The following is a 21,457-nucleotide window of genomic DNA, read 5'->3' on the forward strand; positions in this document are numbered from 1 at the left end:
ATACAAAGATATTCATATTTTTACTAATGTGAAATTTTACAAGGCAACATAAAACATAAATTCACAAATGTTGCCTATTTTGTCTCACCTTTTGGTAAAATAAATACAAATGAAGCATCAGATTAGAACTGGCATATTCATCACAAAAATCACTTTTAAAAGTTGAGGAAAGGAATCATTCAGTCCCATAAAAATGCAAAATTAGAAAAACCCTCAGACACACATGAGTAAGATTTCAATGTAAGTGGAGCCTTATAGAGAACTTGAAATCTTATCCATTTGTGTCTTAGATTTCTCTGTCTTATGGTAAAAGAACTTAAAAATCTCACCTTTATGTGTGTTAGATTTCACTGTCTTGCATTCTCAGCTGTGTTAGATTTTTGATATTTTAACTTAAAGAAAAATCTTATAATTTTTAGGGTTTAAGATATTTCTTCCCTGCATATTTTTAATGGCCATCACATGCTTATTTTAATTAACAAATACAGGACTGCAGGGTGTGCTAAGAAAGTAATTTCTTCTTTCCCAGAAAAAGCCACCAGCTTTAAAAAGTTGAAAAAGTATCAAACACTTGAGGAAATGATTTTGTGAGATAAAACAAATCTGCAAATCTTGGAAAATGATACAGTTTTAGCATCTTTATACCCTCCTATCACTCATATATGATGCATTTACCTTGGGGCCGTAATCTTTTGGGAAAATGTTGGTGTAACTCTTCAGCAAAGTGAGGTAATATTGGTGCTAATGACTGTGTGATAACCTTCAACAGATGATATTGAACAAGCTGGACAGCTTGACAACTAGTGGAATCTTTCTCAGAACAGTACAACCTAAAAACATACATTGAACATGATAGTTACAATGAGACATATTAGGGACCGAGCATCATTACATATAAGGGGTCTGAAATATGATCATACAAGAGTACAATCAAATAAACTAATGTAGCATACAGCTAGTTAAGATAACACAGTGTGATTGATTAATTGTGGTTCAACGTCCTATTGGAAGATTTTTCATGCATTTTAGATGGGAACAAAAAGGATCAATCGAACAGACCCTGCTAGGTACTAGTCAATTACACTGGGCAAAATCTTTATTGTGCTAGCTCACAGAAGCAACAGCGCGCAGGAAGGCATGCCACCAAACTCAAACACACTATTCTGACCCTGAGCCAAGTAGTCGTTCCTCTATCCCCTTAAATATATAGCGTGCTTGGCAGAGAAGCAGAGCTTATCATCCAAATTTCTAGTTTGGATTAAATAGTGTGAAATGAGAACCCACAATTACATAGTTGTCATAAAAGTACTACATGTAGTACATTTAAAAGATCATTCATAACAAATGATTTTTTTAGGCTTCTATAAACTACCTCAATGAAGTTTTATCTACTAGACATAATTGAATTAACTATAATATTAGGTGACAACCATTTGATATTGAAAGGACGGGGAGGCTTTGAAGATTTCTATGGAATCAAATTGTATGTTTTCATCATGTTAATGGTTCAAACATTTATTCTTACATACATAGATTAAAATTACATGTACTGATTTTCAAATATGAAAAAAATATATTTGGATCAAAGTGATTTGAAAGATTCAAAATATTTATTTAAAAAAGGCCTGAATCAAAAACTTTTTTTTAAATACTTCCAAGCCCCTCAAAACCAAATGGTTGTCCCCTTACTATTGATTAAAATATTTTTCAACAAAAAATAACTAACCTATCCTTTGTAATTGTACAATAAAAACTTGATACATCAGTGGTGATGAATTTTTCTATAGTCTGAGCCACCTTCCCATATTTGTATTCATCATAATATTCTGATACCTAAAAGGTAAAAACATTTACATGTACTATGAAAAACTATGTATTGTGTGAAGCTGGATAATTTAGAACTTTATCAAACTGTAAATACCAAACACTATTTCTTACCAAAATTTGCAGTATCACAAAATTCAAAACCCCTTGTGGAATGGTAGAATATCTCAGTGCTAGATTTGGCTTCCTACCAGGTATTTCAAAATTTTTGGTCTTGATTACTACCTGCATACAATTTATTTTTGGATTTAGATCTTCAGATGTATTGTTCTGATGAAATGTTCCTCTATGAAATATTGAAATTAGCAATATTTGATGATTGGTTATTTTTGTGTTTTCACACTGAAGCCATCAAATCAATGAGAGTCTAACAGTAGCAATATACAATTCAGAACTGTTTTAAAAATTCTGTGTAAGAATCAGACAACGGGTGGCACATCATATTTCTCAATTTGGTTTTTTTTTGCCTCAAATACATTCAACACATCTAGAAAGAGTGGAACAGCTATTTAAATTTATCCTGATGCATCGGTGATGACGTAGATATTTTATATAAGGAAAAAGTTCGGGAAAATTTTCCCACCATTTTTCCATAGTGTATTTCAACTAAATTTGATCAATATCTTAAAAAGGCTAACTTTTCAAAAACTTTTACAGTAATTTTTTGAGGTTATGAGGTATAAATACTTCGATTATGCAATAAAATATCTGTGTATTTTTTCTTCATGTGCCACACCTTATACACATTTTGCCTGATTCTTAGACGGAGAAGTACTAAACACAAGGACTATACAAACAAGCAGTATAAGAATACAATTATAATGATATCCTTATCCTTTGATCTCAGTCTAAACAGCAATCAAATCACACAAAGGTATCTACATGCAAAAAGAATCAACTACAACTGTTTGTAACTTCCAATACTCCTTATGTAATTAACACAAAGAAACAGGATAACCATTTACCTGTTTCCTGAATATATACAGTAGGTGTAACATATATCTATCTTGTGGCCATAACTGTTCTGTAGAAATTGCAAGGTTATCAAAATCATGAAGGTTACCCAGCAAATACCTCAGGACCTTCCGGATCTGTAAAACATCAGATAAGTGTTATGTGTACTACTGGAATGATTCTTTTGTTAAACTTAAGTGAAACAGAGCAACATAAACATGGCATCCTCTTGTGATAAAAGTTATGGAAGGCAGCAGTTCAAATAAGCATTGGTCCAAGGTCCCAGATGTTCAATTTCTGATGCAAGACCAGCGTAGGAAACTCACCCAAATTCTAGCTGGTCCTGAGAACAATTTTTCAATATATTTACTATATGACTCTATAAATTTTTGCTATAATTAGCCAGTCGTGCAAATTAATAACGGTCTTGTGCTGGCGGGCAGGCTACTATTTCTAACTCTGGTAAGCATCAAATTAACTTGGACTAATTTCATTCTGTTTCAAATGTAAGCTTGATAGGCTTTGGTGAAATTGACTATGATACAAACATATCACTGATTTCAAGAGTTATGTCCCTTACTAAAGACCTATAAAATATCATTTACCTACAGTCCTACTTCATTTATATTTACTCTTAATGACAACTTTGCACTTTCTTTTAGAGGACCTTTCATTAAGGATGCAAAAAAGTCAGACCTTCCAATCTCGTAAGTAGATTTGAACCCCTGGTAAGAAAAGTCTTAAATGGTACCTTAAATACTAGAAAAAGGTTTTTATAAGCTTAATAAAGTCAGTGTTGTGAATATGACAAGTTATCCTGCTGAGCCCATGTGATAAAAGAGAATTCCCGGGAATGTTAGTGGCATGTTAGGTCATGTTACAGACTGATCATCAGGTATACTTTTGACATATCTATCACATTTACCAGCTTTGCTAGCTAGTTAGTCCCATTGTAACGATTGCAATGTTTTCATAAGGACTAAGCCCGTATGAAGTGATAAAAAACCAGTGCTTGATGATGATGCAAGAGTTTTAAAAGGATGCAAAAAATTGGAAGATAGACAAATGATAGCATTAGTATTCCATTACATAAATCCAAATGCTCCAGCATTAGCCCAAAAAATGTTCGTCAGTTTAACTCCAAAAATAAGATCCCCTAACCAAATTACTGATACTTATATTTACCAGAATATTTGCACTTCCTAGAAAATAATCTAGTCTTTCCTACAAGGTCCATTATTAAAGTGTTAGAAAACTTATGACAAATTAGTGTGCCTCTTTCATTCAATGGCTCATTTACTTTAACAGAAAACAAAGAATATTTACATATCTATGCACTAAGGAAACATCAATAAACACCATTATAATAATTTTGTGATCAAATGACCCCTTCTCATTTCTGGAACCTAAGCATTCTCTTCATCTATTTGTCAAGAAATTTTGTTAAACTATGTTGGCAGTAGTGTCATGGTCACAACATAGTTGGTGAGGGAATAATAAATAATGAATGCTTCTCTCATCTTTGGATTAACTTTCTATCAATCTTAGAAGCTAGTGTTAACCATTTTCTTCACAGACACAAAGCTTCTCTCATCTTCGGATTAACTTTCTATCAATCTTAGAAGCTAGTGTCAACAATTTTCTTCAAAGACACATAGCATATTAATATATATGAATAAGTCAAAACATATCTGCCATCTTTTTACGCATGGTTTGCCAATTATGATAATCACTCATCAATTCATTTGAAATTTCAATAAATGTATCTATGTCATAAAGCAATATGATACATTAATGCCATACCTTGAAGATTTCTTGATTGCACTTTTCTAAAACATTTGGACCAATCATTACTGTAGGATCTAAATGTGCTTCAGCTGACCATAATCTCAGAACATCAGCACCATAAGATGGATCTTTATTTTTATCCTATATAAATGAGACATCAAATAGGTATATTTTTTAACATATTTTTCTACATAATTCATGTCTCAAAATTACAACAACAGAATGACAACGACTGGTTAAATAGGTAGACCTAGGGTAAGGGACACAACTCTTACAAATCATTGGAATGTTTGTATTCACCATTTTACAACAATCTCATGTAAGCATCAAAGTAACTTGGACTGATTTCATTCTATTTCAAAGGAAAGCTTGAAAGGCTTTGGTGAAATTGAATATGGTTCAAACATATTACTAATTTCAAGAGTTATGTCCCTTACCCTAGGTCTACCTCCTTAAGAGGTCTGTAATTTGCATGAATTGCCTCCTGTCTGATTTTTATAAAGTCAGCCACTTAAAACTTAAGGATTATACATTTCACTTTTTACCTCACATTTTTTGGGCAAAATTAACATTGTCTCAGATTTGAATAAAAAAGTCTTAATTATCATAATGGTCATATTCTTTCTTCAAACATGACAATTCTACACCAGAACTCCTTAAACTTATAATAAGAGAACAGGTAGCTATGCTAACGTAGGAAACATATACATTTTTTGTTTTGTTTCAGTTTGTCATAGAATTCTTACACTCAGTATTTAAGATATGCATATGATATTGTTTTAAAAAGTACTTAAAGTATAAAAGCACATTCCTTTCTGGCATAAAACTCAGAGTTGATTATCACCTTTCACATGGCATGCAGCTCATCACAGATGTTTAAAACAGTCAAAAGCTTTTGCAACTTAAAATTACAAAATAACAACAGTTTTGAAGTCAAAATAGAAAATACTAAATTGAGCTTGAGATGTAATGTATAGTTGAGAAGTTCAGAACAGAAATTATTTTGTTTATAGATGATGTCACATTCAATCTGACATTATGTTGTCATTCGAATTTGCCGCAATTTTTTTGTATCATGGCAATAGCCTGAGATAGAAAATGTCAGGCTGTAATAACAATGGAAAAAGCTATTAAATTGCTGATAAATAATTAGGAATTTAAAAGAGGTATAGATTACCTTTCCACCTGCTATAACAACCTCAGGGTTTACAACATTCCCAATAGATTTGGACATTTTTCTACCATCTTCATCTACAGCAAATCCATGAGCAACAAGAGACCTATGGTACAACAAAACTAATTCAATTACTGTACTGAATGGAATGTTCAAATGTAATGATGCAATATCTAAGTCTGAGATAAATATCCTGTACAGTTTTTAATTACTGTAAAAGTACATTTATTTGTAGATATCATTTTTTGTGGATTGCAGCAACATCATTGGTCTGTGGATTCTTTAATTCGTGGTTTGACATTTTCCACAGTACAAGTAAACTGAAAATATGTATTTCATATGGAATTTAATTTTGTGGTTTGAGTCAACCACGAAATCCATAAAAATTGGTTCCCCATGAATATAAGTACTTTCACAGTAATAGCACAAATTTTGATAGTTGTGAGTCCACACTGCAATAGACATGAATAGAACAACTAAATACTTTTAAATGTAAACAAAAATATGTATGTGACCCGTACACCACACTTGTCATTTTCATTCAGAATGGAAAAAATGGTATATATTTTTGAAGTTCACATCATGATCTGCATGTTTACCAAAAAAAACTATGGCTACAAAACTTAACATCTGAACATGCTACACATTGAAATATCTAAATAATAGTTTTTTAGACGGCATAATTGCAATTGGAACTACTCGTCCATTTTGCTACACTAGAAACATATTCTCTGATGCAGAAAGGATAATTTCTTCTTGAAAAAAATGTAGTCATACACAAACCAAAGTAGTTCTATCCACCAGGTGGTGCAAGAATACTGAGATATCACTAGAAATAAATAACAAAAACTCTTTCCAAGAAATTTGGCACAAATCTTCCACCTAATGCCTCCAAAGTTTTTCTTCTGTGTAACAAGAAAGGCTGAGGAGTTCCAATTGAGTATAATTGATGAATACAAGTAGTCCCTAAGACAGGTTTTACTGCACATGGAAAGATATACACCATACCTGTAAGGAGCATTATCTGTTATGGCTACACTGGTAAGTAGAGAGGACTGAAACCATCCACCAAACTGGTCAATTCCTTCCATGTATACATCTGCTCTCTGTCCCTCTGTAATATAAATTGACAGCAACAACACTGGTCATACACTTTCACAAGTCGGGCTTTGATAATTCATAAAAAAAATAATAATAATAATAAAGTTTACTTACAAAACATTTAAGTACCTGTCTTTGTAAGAATTATGCAAAATCTGAAAAATATGATACACCCCAAGAAAGGCTACATATTTTTATTTTTGCAGTTAAGTTGTTTTATGGGTGTAAATTATGAAATGTGTATTTATTCATTCCAATCTGTCTGCTCTTAGGGGATAATCAACATTGAAAATCCAGTAGATTCTATTGTATTTTAGTGTCATTTACATAGTTATCTCCCTTAATTTTGAAATTACAGTGCATTCTATATAATTTTCATCTCCAATGAGCACATATTATATGAAAAACCAAATATAAATATCTGTTTACTAAAGCATTTTAAACAAAATATCAAAAATAAAAATATGTAGGCTTTCCAACCATGTATCAAATTTTGCATGATTCTTAGCTGGATTGCTAACTAAAACTTGTTTAGAAGTTTTAAAATAAGTGTAACAATGTCTCCTATGCAGGTTAAAGTAGATAATTACAATACAGTCGTAAATAGAATCACTTTTGGACTGTAAATTTTATTCAACTTAGACAGGTATTCTGTTAATTCAAGTTAATATAACCTGAATAGGTATGGTGAAAACGTCAAAGAGACAACAACCTCACTGGGATGAAAATGTCAACCAAAGGTCACCCATTGCTCTTCAAAGAATGACAAGGAAACCTTTAAACATACATTTAAACATATAAAGAGGGATTTTAAAAATGACAGGTTTTTGAGTTTATAGGGATTGGTTTCATTGATATTAAAAAAAAACCCTTTTATCAGGAAAAAAAAAATTACCAAACACCTAATTAAAATCATACACACCTGGCAAGACAGCAGCCCACGATATTCCACTATCAAACCAAATATCCAATATATCTTCACCTTTCACATAATCTGAGGCATTTCCTAACCCCATCTGAAATCAAATTCTAGATAATAAATGCCATCAGTATCATTTCATCCCATATTGGCTTCTGTTTGTCGAACCCTTTGATTTTATTTTAGCTACTTGAATATATAATTATTAAAGATTCTTTAAGGAGGAGACCTAGGGTAAGGGACATAACTCTTACAAATCATTAGAACATTTGTATTCAGCATTTTACATTAATCTTATGTAAGCATCTAATTAACTTGGATTCAATTTATTCTGCTTCAAACAAATGCTTGAGAGCCTTTGGTGAAATTGAATATAATACAAACATAACACTGATTCCATAAGTTATGTCCCTTACCCTAGGTCTACCTCCTTAAATCTAAAATAAAACCAACCTTTTAAAAATTCATGTTAAGTTTTCTTTTCTGTTTTTCTTTTTGCAATTGCATGTAAAACTAAAGTTTCAGATCTTTTTGAAATATCATCATGACAGATGACAACAAAGACAATACAGAAGACAGAAGTGAACGGTAATACTAACTGGCATATATCAATACCTTTGGTCTGGATGAAGTAATATTGAAGAAAACAAGTTTTTAGTTGAACCAGAAAACCTATCTCAAGACATTAATAAAGCAACAACAAGCATTTCATGGTTATTTATTTTCTGTATTGAACTCTTAATTCAGAACAAGGTAATGACAAAAAGTTGCATGCTAAGTAATGCTAAGAGTGCCCTCACTCAAACATTTCTGTCAAATTAAGTTACAGCAAACAGGAAGTAAATGAAGAAAGTGAAGAACCTGGAAAGAGGATACATGGTGTAAGTCATCAAGCAAAAGCCATATATATACTGTAAATGTATTAATTTTCGTGGATTCTGTAAAGTGGATATATTCGGGGTATCATTTTTTGTTGATTCAAAATTGGTTAGCCTTATATAATGTTAAAAATCAATTTTGCAGGTACTAATTTTCGCGCTTTTATGTTCATTGCAAAAATAGCGAAACTGTGTACATCACGAAAATTAATACATTTACAGTACCAAATACTTAAGCATTCCCCACAGTAGAAGCTGAGAAATCTGTTACAGGAAAGTGTAATAGACGGACTAACAGACAAACAATGTGATTGCAATATACCCCCACTCACTCTTATAAGTGGGGTGTAATCCTTAAGAATTAGAGTGATGTCCAAATTTTACCTTTGCCAACATATCAGCTGGAAGGAGCTGGTCCTCTGATAGGTTCCACCAACAATCACTACCATGTTCTGATACTAGGGATTTTAAATGATCTATTGTCGTTCTGAAGTAAATCATCCAAAATAAAACATAAAATGGAAAGTTCCAGATTAAAGTGTGTCTAGTTTTTCTTTAGATGTGTGGTATTGTGGGCCAAAAATAAAATTGAAAGTTCCAGACTGAAGTATGTCTAGTTTTTGTCTTGTATGGATGTTTAGTATTGTGGGCACAAACTAAAATTGACAGTTCCAGGTTGAAGTCTGGTTAGTTCTTGTATAAATATTCAGTTTTGTGGGCACAACAAAACAATTTATCTTAAAAATCTTATGGATTTTAATTTCATACATACATCAACTTAAATATAAGATTTCTGGGTTTCATAAAAAATCTGAAATTGAGATTTTCCTCAAATTCTTGAGTTTTTCCTCAAATCTTCAATTTCAAGTGATTTCATTGGTTGGAATTTGAGTTGAGGAAGGAAATAAAGAAAATCTCAAATTGAGGTTCTTTTTGTAACAGGACTTTGGTATACATCTGTCATAATTTCTTAGATTAGAATCCTGAGATTATTAATCAATGTATACTGGCTTGTTACTTAAAGATTGAGTACCTATGTATGTACTATTATTCATGATAGATTGGGGAAAATATCTCCTATACTCACTGACAAGAGATACATAATTATTATATAGATAGGAGTGATTTACCAAATGTTCCCTGTGTAAAAATTTTCAATAATTCACACTGAAATAAATTTGGTAATTTCACACTTGGAAATCTCCTGCCAAAAAGTCACAAAACATCACAACATGTATATCAATCTGCCATTTACAAAACTTGAACTTTATTTTGAAAATAGCAACAAATAAGGAAGAAAATCTATAAAACAAATAGGATGATCAATTGGTTGTCATGAATAACCACGACATAATCACTTGTGCCAAGAATGCATTGAGATTTAACTCATATTCGGAACATTAGTTCCACCCTCATGTTAAATCTAGGTGTTCTTTGGCACTCGTGATCATATTTTGGTTATTCACTCATTCCAATTAATTATCCTATTAGTAACATTTTGGATTGTAATCATGAGAAAAAATAACTAACCTATTGACTAGAGGTTGATTTGTCTGTTTATGATAGAACACTGGTATTGGTAATCCCCAGACTCTCTGTCTTGAAATACACCAATATGTTCTGGTCTGTAACTGTGATAACATGGAATGTCCTGATGTCTTGGGATGAATGTCTACCTCTTGAAGACAATCCTGTGAAAAGATAAACATTTTTTTTAACTCTGTATATGGTATCTTTGTAGCAGTTTACATTTATAAACCATGAAGCCATTAAAATAAAGCATTATGTTTTTTAAATTCATCCCTAAAACTTTGTAGATTATCTTGTTGAAATTTAAACTAGAAATACAAAATGTCTCATAAACAAGCCTAAGGAAGGAATACCTCCCATTTTCACTTGGACTTTTATGATGTTAAATCCTTCAGTAGAATTATCCCCCTTTGCTAGCATAAGACTTTAAATTGTTTTAGTATATACATGATTAAGGTGTATAACATTCTTATAATTGTCATTTTAAAATCTATCCAGCAGTTTAGAAGCAGTTGTGCTTACAAAATGTCTGGAGATACAGACTGGGTGAATTTTATAAACTGCCAGAAAAAAAACAGACTTGCTTGATTCCATGACATACACTATGTTTTTTTCATCCATCTACCATAAAAATCATAAGCAGGCTGATCCAAGGGAAGTAAGGATGGGCCCCTACTTATGCTTGAAAATTAGATTGATAATTAAGAAAACACTCAGCATCACTGGAGTGGTCCCCTTTGGCCAGTCAGTGACCACAATTTTCAGAATTTCTAAATCAACCACTAAAATTTGTTTTTTCGCCTGAATTATTCTCAGTTAAACAACACTTACAATAGCCTTATCTTTTAGTTTGTTGGTATTAACAAACCATTGTTTACTAGCTCTGATTATCACTGGTTTCTTTGTTCTCCAATCATATGGGTATTTATGTACAAAATCTTCTACACCAATCACATTACTACCAAGAATTTCTATCACTACAAAATAAATCATTATGTAAGATTTGCAGTGTTGAAGGTCGTTTCTATAATTTAAGATCACATGAATTAAATTACATGCAATGTGAACTAACTGTGAATTATGAAAATGATTTGATCTTGTTGAGCTTGAATAGCCAAAGGCATTTTCCAGTTTTACTAAATAAACAATGGATATAAATTCATTAAGTAGCAGTCTTTATAAAAATCAGACAGGAGATGATTTATGCACATCAAAAACCAATGGAATTTATTTACATTTCTTATTCAGAAACAATTACTGACTATATAACCAGTCTTACTTCATCATTCGGTTATTGCACTTTCACAATAAAAATTATATAAATTTTGTATGAAATTGGCACTTTACAAGAGTTATAGTTCTTGATTATTTTTGATTGGGTTGATATTAGTAGATGAATATATGATTTTCTCAGATGTGAATACAGAAAGGACTATTGTTACATAAAAATACAGCATTTGTAAACCAAAACAGCATTGTTTGTTCAGTGGGGTTTTCTACACCATGAATCACCTCTACCATAATCAGTGCCTGGATATTATATGGACTGGTACTTACTTGCAGCTTTAACAAGAGACAATATAGAGATATGCAGTAAAAATCTTCCAAAACTACAGTGAAACCTGTCAAAACCAAACCTATAAACCAAAACCCTGTTCAAACCAGATATTTATTAAAGTCCTTTCGTACCAGTTTAAATGAATTTTGAACCTAGGTTTTTAAATCATTTTAATCCTAACCTTTATTTTCAGCATCAATTCCTATAGTTTTGCCCTCAAGTTCTTTGCCAGCATGCCAATCAAATCTTCCTCTGTCATCCACAACGCTGATCTTTAAAATTATAAAATGAGTATATCATGTATGAAAAAAAAAAACAATTTCAATGCGACAAAAAAAAAATCCATCTTGATGGGAATTTAAGTCACAAATCTCTATGAGAAAAAAAGTGGAATGATTATAAAAGCTGTCTTGAATCAGTGAAGAAAATACACAGTGGAGAAATATAATATTTTATATTTCAAGGAATACAAGTTTTAAATAAAACTGAAAAACCTTCCACAAGTACCGGTATTTTAAAGTTTGGGCTTTACCCTCAAGAGAAACACACTGAAATGAGGGTAAAGACATTTAATTTAAAAATTGATATAATTTTTTTCCAATTCTTATTTGTTAATTTGAAAGAGTGAAATTAATTATTTCTTCTGTTAATAATCAGCTTTATGACCAATTATTCATTGTTATAGGAATCATTTTCCAATTACCCAGGTAAGTAAAAGTTGGCTTTTACCTTCTTTCCCTGGGAAATGATTTATTTACAACATTCAGAAGTAACATATTTTAATGATAAACCTATAAAACTGCAAAAGGGAAAGGTAAATCAAATTATTCATGTTTCCATGGTAACTATTTTTTTCCAAAAATGTTCCTAGATGTTTTTCTTTTAAACAAGTCCACTGGAAAATACTAAGGATAAACAAATGTATTGAGGTTTCTAATTGGATGTTATACTAAGTAAATACAAGTTCATGATGTAATTCTTTTGTAATCAAGGATTGAATAAAACTATGTGCCTCATACACTATAGCAGGGGTATAACAAAAAGAAATACTCCTACCACTTTCAGTTGATGATTTTTTGCTATTTGAAAATCCTCATGACCATGTGCAGGTGCTGTGTGGACCAATCCAGTACCTTTCTCACTTGTCACATGACTTCCCATTAAAAATGGTAACACTTCACCTGACAAAGGATGTTTGTACATTGCTCTCTCCAAAGCAGTCCCTGAAAGACACATTTAAAACTTAAAAAAAAACACTTGCATGTCCAACAGTTTAAAAACAACTATTACACAAATCATCGCTAAGTGAAATTATTTCAAACAAATTTTTCAGAAAGTGTTTGAATTTTCATTTTACTTGACAATTTGTGTAATTTCAAGTGCTTATCTTTATAAAAATCAAGTATTTGATAAAACACGACTAATAAATCATCACTTATGACAATCTGATTTATAGACAGTTTTTGCAGTCATGAACAGATTTTTGCAAATGTACAATTTTGGACAGTCAAACTAAAAAAAATTTCAATCAGTATTTTTACCATACTCTGAACAAATCTTGTACAGATGAAATGTAACTGCAACTCTACGATAACATACTGTAAACTGGGAAACTTAATCAATCTACTTGCATGCAGTCCTCAATTCCTGATTGTTTGTCAAACTGTATGAAATATTCAGTCAAATATTGGCACAAAATATAGAACTGATTAAGCTTTATTCTTGCATTGATACATGTCCTACCGCAAAAAAATAAAACTGCCTCAAATTTTCGGCTGTACAGTACATCATTGTACTAATACCAAACTTTCATGTTAGAAATATTTACACTATACAACATGAGATGCATAAGTGATAGATGTGGAGCTCTATGGCCAAAATAAAAAAAATATCCTAGATTCTCATCCCGTCCCGACCCAATTTTTTCACCTCCCTGAAAAATTCTATTTGATTTTTTTTTCACAATTTAGGTCAATTTCTTTCAAACTGACAGCATTTTTCTGGTAAATTGATAAAAAGTAAAATTTGCCATGCTCATATATTTGAAAATGTTGGATGTGAATCCAGGAACTTTTTTTAATGAGGACCTATAATTTTTTAAAATCATTTTGTAAATATGAGGAAGTACTGTAGCTACATTTCCATTAAGCTATCATAAGGCATGTATTGACTTTTTTACAATTTGCAACACATGTTTTAACAACTAAATTTTGATCTTTCATTTTTTTTCCTTTTTCCTGACAGATAACAAGGTGAACAGATAGGCAGAGAAATATTCCATACCTGGGAAATCATTAATAACTCTGAGAGTTTTTCCAGTCAATTTAAACAGCTTTGCAATAAAAGACTTCTCACAGATATATATGTCACTGGTATCAGGGTCCTCAAGACAGGCATACCTGAGAAAATGACACGTAAAACACAGGCTATAACTTTGAATTTATTTCTATTTTTGTTGAATATTTCAACATGAAGCAAAATATAAAACATGGTCATGCTATGTATACCCAACTCATACAAGATAATTCAGGACTGCAACAAAAATCACATACAACGTATGCATCACCTATGTAAAAGCTACACACAAAATTTAACATCATTTCATCCTTTGGGAGTCAAGATTTTTGTGATGAAAATTTTCTCTTTCATTCCCTCATAGAGAAGAAAAGTCCCATAAATCAGAAATTTGATACTGGACACCAACAAAAAATGCTTACAGCATATGCCCTATCACATGTAAACCTACATATAAAATTTGTAATCAATCCATCCATTAAGAGATATTTGCAACAACAGACAGACAAGGTGATTCCAATTTACCACCGACTCATTATAGTTGGAGTAAAAATACACTAACATAAAATAAAAATTAAAATTCCATTATTAAGATAGATTATATCAATTATATTATGTATATGAAAAATGAAGTATGCCTGTCTGATATTTCTACCTTTTAAGTTTTCAAAGCAAAGAAATAAATCTTAATTTCCATGCAAGGTTGTAGTGTTGTCTGAAGTAAAACCAGTCATACTCATCAATTATTTTATTTCAATCTAATAATTATCAAGTTCCACATTTGGACATAATCCCTTCTTTGAATCAAACTTATGCAAGCAGTAGCTGCTATCATAAGGTAAAACAGCAAAAAAAAGATATTTCACTAACTCACCTTAGATCTGGTCCACCACATATTGCATTGACTCACCTTAGATCTGGGCCAACACATATTGCCTGATTTCCTGGTATAGTCCAAGGTGTTGTGGTCCAGACCACAGCATATACATCTCTGCCAGCCCCTATAATACAATAAGCAATCACATACATGGATTACAACAAGTAATATAGTTTACTTCAGGGAACAGTGTTGCTCTTTGGACTTGCCCTTTATTAAATAAACTATTGGACATCTGACAAATAGATTTGAAGTAAAAAATGATAAAAAGTTTAAATCTCCTAGTTTATTGTTAAGTTAACTACCTAAACACTTTCAATAGCTTTCTGTCATTCAATCAAGGAAATACCAGCTCTATGACTCTAAGTCAACTATATTACTCACTGTAAAAGATATTTCATATCAGTTTTTTTAACTTAAAAGGCAGAAACTGAGAATAATAGGATAACTAATTGGAAAGAGTGAATAACCAAAATATGGTCACAAGTTCCAAAGAACACCTAGATTTAACGAGTGTGCTGACACAAGTGATCATATTTTGGTTATTCACGATAGCAAATTGATTATCCTAATTTATATATAGATTTCCTCCATTATTCATTGCTTTTTTCAATATGAGTTTTATATTTTGTGAACGGTGGATTGATATTTGTGCTAAGAAGTTTTGGTGGGAGAAAGTGAAAGAGTGAAATTACTGAATCTATTTCACAGTGTGAATTATCCATTTTTTTAAAACTGGGAACATTCAGTAAATCAATGCTATCTATATAATAATATCCTATAAAAGTCAGTTGTAATCATTAGAAAAAATGCACAAAAGTCCTACAGGTAACCAAAAATTACTTACAACCAATAACATTTTCCAGCTGTTCTGAGAGACTGGTTACAGGAAACTTCACATAAACAGATTTACTGGAATGCTCTGCATTATACTCTAATTCTGATTCAGCTAGAGCAGTTCTGTTAAATATAAACTAAGATTACCATACATTCTAACATTACATGCTTTAAAGCTTTTAAAGACCCAGCCGTGCTGAACAAGTGATAAATATATGACCAACGTCATAGATGTATGACTGTCTTTTTCACAACATCATAAATAAATTTTACCCAATTTTACAGAAGTCACAACAGAATTTTACTCCAAAACAGTCGCCATTTTGTGCAACACATAGGCTGTGTCTATTCAAAATGTGAAGAATCAAGTCCTGTGAGAATCAAATTAAATCTTAACTAGAAGTTCAAATAAACTTATTCATTGGAGAAATCTTGATTACTGGACATTACATGTTCATCACTGAAAGTTTTATAAATGACATAAAAATAGCTAGTACGGCCTTAATGGGACATTAAGTGGTAACCAACCACATAATGTTGAAAACAAAATGGTTAAAATGGCCGAATTTGAAAATTACATTTTGGACTTTGCTGGAAATTGAACTTTACCTGTATTTTATGGTACTAAACAACTGCAAAGTTTAAAAAAAAAACTCATTGATCCATTCTCAAGTTGTCATCTGGAAACCATCAGGGGATGCATAAACAGAGAGAGGGATACACAACTTTTTCGAGAGTATTACATCATATCTTGCCACTTTGTGTGGCGGGGTGTAACAATTTCCCACCAAAGGACAGTCAGTGAGAGGTGTTAAAAAATCAGAACATTCTTTTATAACTTTATTATTAAATGGTACACAAGAAGGTATTATGGACAAATTGACAGAAGGAAAGATACAAAAAAAAGGATTAATTTCTGGGGTTGCTAATTTTCCCAAATTCTATCAATTGAGCATATTCATGAAATGGATATAAATTTTCCTGGTTTTAAAGAATTATAAGCATTCCAAAGTGCTTTACAATCATTTTTGCAGATATCATATTTCCTCTTAATCTGTCTACCGCAAAAATTAATAAACCTAACAATGTATTGAAGCAATTCATAATCACATCAAACTTCATAATGATAATAAAATGCCAAATACTTGTCATAGCACATGGATAACAAAATGGCAATTTTTAATTTGTCTAAACATTTGGGGGAAAATGACATTTAACTTGATCTTTTGAAATCAAGGCCTCAGGATACATGTTCTATAACCAATAATAAACTTCTAATATACAGTACTTACCCTGAGGAAGGTGACCAATAGACAGGCATAAAGTCTTGGTAAATAAGGCCCTTAAACAAAAATATTCTCATACATATAAAAATCATTAAATGTTAAATTAGAATAATACAACAACATGCATTAACAGGGGTGGATCCAGGATTTTAGGTATGGGGAGTAAATAGAATTAAAAGCGATCCAGGATTTCAGGTATGGGGGTATAAATAGAATTTAAAGCGAACCATTTTTTTGGACAATTTAAACGGGCGTTTATGCTCTGCAAATGAACTTGCGTGCACTAACATTTGGTAAATATGTAAAGTATAGGTCACCAGTAATATTTCAGAGAAATTTTTTTAATAAAGGTATGAAAATCATAAAAAGATAAGATTGTCCGTATAAAAAACAACAGACAATTGTAAGTACCTTTTCATACATCTGATAAAATACTTCAAGTTGCTTAGATTCATAATTTGGGTCTAATGTGAAATAACATTGTTTTTTCCAATCTGCCATCACACCCCATCTTTTAAAGGCTTCCATTTGTATTTCTATGGCTTCTCTGGCAAATCTTCTTGCTGGAATAGGCAATAAAAACATGAAAAGTATAAATATTTGGAAATGCACTAAACTGTATTCCAAAATAAGGAGAGACATAGGGTTTTAACTATAATTTTGGCTTGGTAGCCAACAGCTTAAATTTTGGTTGCCAATATGTATAGTTCTTTACAATAACTCTAAAAATTTTAGTAGCCCGCATCAAATTTTATGCACCATTTGTGAGTGGGTCCCTACTAATTTCAAACGTTGGAGAATGGTGTCTTACACCTAAATAATAGAGCAAGATCTTTCAATACACTGTGTTAAAGTAACCCATCAGTGTTTTTTTTTGTTGAACTAGTTCAAAATATAAACATTATACAAAGCATTAAAATATAAGAGTTGTAATATTATAGTGTTTCTAGAAATGACTTGATATAAATATTACTTGACTGAAATTCCACTTAAGAGAATCATTTTTCAGGGTTACAAAGACTAGTCAATTTACTTCATGAAATTATTTTAATCTCTTTATCCTTTTCTAAGGAATGTACATAGGCAAAAAAACTCATATGAATTTCATATGATTCCCATGAATGAACATGAATTCAACATGAAATTACTGTGATTCTCACATGAATATCACACGAGAAAATATACATGTGAAATTCACATGAAAATATTTGCCTGTGCATAAAATGTAACAATAACCTTTATCTCTTATCTGTAAAGGAGTAAGTTTAGCACTGGATGATACTGCCTTCATTTCTATGGGTAGTCCATGACAGTCCCAGCCAGGGACATAATGGACCTTGTATCCTCTCATCAACTTATACCTGTTGGTGATGTCCTTGAGAATCTATTAAAGAAAAAAAACTAGGTAAATACAATACATGTAGAAAATAGTGTGAGCTTCTCATGGAAACTCAAACATTACCCAGCAGTTCAAAGTTGTGTGCATAAAAATTAATAACCTAATCACAGAATTGATTAACTGTAGGTACATGTAATAGTAAAACAAATAGTCCACGCAACAACTGTCAATATCCAGGCATGTTGGAAACAACTGTAATCGTCAAGACTTGGTATTTAATAATGCATCTAATCACTTGAAAGGAAAAATTAATCACTAAGTAAGTTGAATCAACATTTTTCTGCATACATGAAAATCAACAGAATAAAATCTGTAGACTCTGAACATGACGTTTTACTCAGTAAACATGAGCTCCATCAACTTTCCCCAAAATCATATATTACAAATTATTTAATATATTTTTTAAAAGAAAAAACTAAAATAGGATCCTAAACCTGCATCTGACCTTATTGATGGCATGACCAACATGTGGTTTGCCATTTGCATAAGGAGGTCCATCATGGAGAGTAAACTCTTTATCTCTAGCTTGATTCTGTTGCCAATCATACAGTCCTTCAAAACCACTTGACTGAAATGATATTATAATATTTATATATTTCGTTATTAATGTAAAATAGACAAATTTATTATTAATCAACTTAATTATAAAGGACAATTCTAATATTTTTTTCTTCTGTGACATAGCTGTGTTAGAAATAAGTACTTGCCCATTAAATATCAAATTGGAACGACAAACAAGATTTCTAGGGTAACTTGTCCATTTGACAAGAAAAAAATAGCATCTAGTTGAAAAATACTCAAATTTGTCTGCTAAACAACCATTGCGAAAGTGTTATTGGCATTCATAATGTATAATAAACAAGCAAAACTTGGTCTTAAATGCTTAGAAATTGGTCTAATTTTTTCTCATATTGATCACTTGAGAAACTTTCGTCAAAGCAAAACGCTCCATCTCTACCTACTGAAGCTTTGAAATGTTGTCAAAAACTGTTTTATCGATAAAATTACAAATATTTGGAATATCTTTTTAATCCATTGTATTTCAAAGGGAACTTTTTAATGCTTTGCTTGCACTTAATGCCTTTCTAATATTAAGCAAGAACACGCCAAATAAATCACCCATTTCACTGCTGATCAATGCATATTTTAATAACTCATAAATCATTTCTGTGACAGCAATGATCACCTGTATGTGTTTAAATTTAAACCATGCATATGTATTGAAATGCATGTAAATATACATGTAAAAGTAATTAAGGGAGTCTTGGGCATATCATTAAATATTAACAACATTTATACCATGTGTAGTCAACACTGATTTTAATTTATCTACAGTTTCTCAACCCCATAAAGATTATGACCAATAGAAGCCCTGTTACATGTATATCTTGGTTACTTGATAATATTTTATTTTCATTTTCATGAAGTTTCAGGAACACTTTTACAAGATATTCTAATGTACAATTTTCCATTAATTTTCTCCATTGCACTATTTCATGGCTATTTTTTGTTGTTTTTGTACAAAATCTTCCTTATATCACAGGTTTCATAGAAATTCAAGATATGATCTAAGGGGAGTTACTCAAAAGTTAAGGTATCACTAACCACTTCTGGGTCAAAAGGCCACCTACCTATGTAGTACCAAAAACAAACTGAACCTAGATCTATGCATAGTAAGTGCATTATTTGTGTGTATTCTGATCAAAATTAGTCAAAATAAAGCTTAGAATATGTACTTTAAAGTCAAATTTGTAATTTACTACAAAAGTGTATGATTATTGTTTACATGTGTAATTTGGATCCATGCTGTCAGTAGAAAAGATGCAAATGTGGATTTTCAGTATTATTTATTCAGGTTAATTTGTGAAGAATTTCTAAAATCATCGTACCATTAGCAAAGCAATCTTGAAAGCCTTATTTTCCAAGCTTTGCAATGGTATGCAAATTTTAGATGTCATTTGTCCTGGGAATTCACAGTGAAACTTTGAAAATTACTTTTTTAAAATGTAAAGTAATGGAACCTTTAGAAGTGATTAAAGAGACCATAAAAAAAGCTAAATTATGGCGTATTTCAGAGAAATTCATAATTTGATGTAAATTGCCTTTCCTGGTCATTATTTTCATTTTCCCATAAAAACAGTGTAGTAATATTGGTTATCTGGCTATAGTTTAAGAGGTGCATTGTGCAAGATATTGTAAAAAAAAAAACTCAGTAACAAGATTTTTATCAGTAAAACTGACTCATAACATGATGTCATCCCTGAAATTCCTAACATCACTACTTGGGATATTCAGTACTCAAATGGTCATACAGCACAGACTAAGAATCACACAATGATGAAATAGGCATGATATTAAAGGAAAAGACCATGTTATTGTACAAGTCATAAATATCGAAACTAATCTGTTAAATGTTCATGAAAATTAAATAGAAACAAAATAATTTCCTTTTCGTAACTTATTAATCGTGATTTATGATAAGGAAATTTGAATTTCCTGCGCCTATTGGCGGTTTAGCTGTGACATCACGAAGTCTCTTGTAAAGTGAAAGTAAATAGGTAAATTAGGTAAATAGAATAAATTAAGGACTTTTCCCCTATAATTTCAACCCAGAATATACAGAAGAAGAGAATGAAGCACAATGTGTAAGCAAATATCAGACAACATTGACGAACACCAGAATTTGCAGCTATAAGACTAGTATGTCTGAGAAATGTCTAATGGCTACTTATGAAGGATTTCATGTTGCTGGTCAAAAATCTTTTTGAATATTTCTTTTATATCATTTGTGTAACCGTAAGCTTGACATGACAGGATGTTTTAGTGATTAGATAAACAGGATCATAGAAATATTAACAGATAATTCTTTGTTTACATATTATATGCAGTACTTTTATCGGTACCAAACCAACTAAGTGATGTCACAAGCTAATTGGAAGCTGCTAATGATCTTCCTTCAGATAGGAGAGTTTTGCAAGATGGCTATCAACATATATTTCAATGATTTCGAATTTTGTATAGCCTTGAGCATTTTACA

The 21,457-nt window shown here is 31.3% G+C and overlaps 1 protein-coding gene across 1 annotated transcript in view; it reads right to left on the minus strand.

The window, feature by feature from the left end:
* The window catches only part of LOC148626033 (isoleucine--tRNA ligase, mitochondrial-like), a 29,025-nt gene that overhangs the window by 6,730 nt on the left and 838 nt on the right, over nucleotides 1-21,457 (minus strand). The window contains exons 2-20 of the mRNA XM_088569629.1: nucleotides 18,866-18,988; nucleotides 18,258-18,405; nucleotides 17,433-17,584; nucleotides 17,028-17,077; nucleotides 15,746-15,858; nucleotides 14,932-15,022; nucleotides 14,010-14,125; nucleotides 12,783-12,949; nucleotides 11,908-11,998; nucleotides 11,000-11,145; nucleotides 10,169-10,329; nucleotides 9,023-9,125; nucleotides 7,764-7,857; nucleotides 6,749-6,854; nucleotides 5,744-5,846; nucleotides 4,582-4,707; nucleotides 2,790-2,915; nucleotides 1,727-1,833; nucleotides 676-830 (exon numbers count right to left, since the gene is read on the minus strand). Of these exons, the coding sequence (XP_088425755.1) occupies nucleotides 676-830; nucleotides 1,727-1,833; nucleotides 2,790-2,915; nucleotides 4,582-4,707; nucleotides 5,744-5,846; nucleotides 6,749-6,854; nucleotides 7,764-7,857; nucleotides 9,023-9,125; nucleotides 10,169-10,329; nucleotides 11,000-11,145; nucleotides 11,908-11,998; nucleotides 12,783-12,949; nucleotides 14,010-14,125; nucleotides 14,932-15,022; nucleotides 15,746-15,858; nucleotides 17,028-17,077; nucleotides 17,433-17,584; nucleotides 18,258-18,405; nucleotides 18,866-18,988 (2,278 nt within the window). The remainder of the gene's footprint in view (nucleotides 1-675; nucleotides 831-1,726; nucleotides 1,834-2,789; nucleotides 2,916-4,581; nucleotides 4,708-5,743; nucleotides 5,847-6,748; nucleotides 6,855-7,763; nucleotides 7,858-9,022; nucleotides 9,126-10,168; nucleotides 10,330-10,999; nucleotides 11,146-11,907; nucleotides 11,999-12,782; nucleotides 12,950-14,009; nucleotides 14,126-14,931; nucleotides 15,023-15,745; nucleotides 15,859-17,027; nucleotides 17,078-17,432; nucleotides 17,585-18,257; nucleotides 18,406-18,865; nucleotides 18,989-21,457) is intronic.

Source organism: Perna viridis, chromosome 2, assembly GCF_037379345.1.
Source record: "Perna viridis isolate PV_CMFRI_1.1 ecotype Kerala chromosome 2, ASM3737934v1, whole genome shotgun sequence".
Lineage (NCBI taxonomy): Eukaryota > Metazoa > Mollusca > Bivalvia > Mytilida > Mytilidae > Perna > Perna viridis.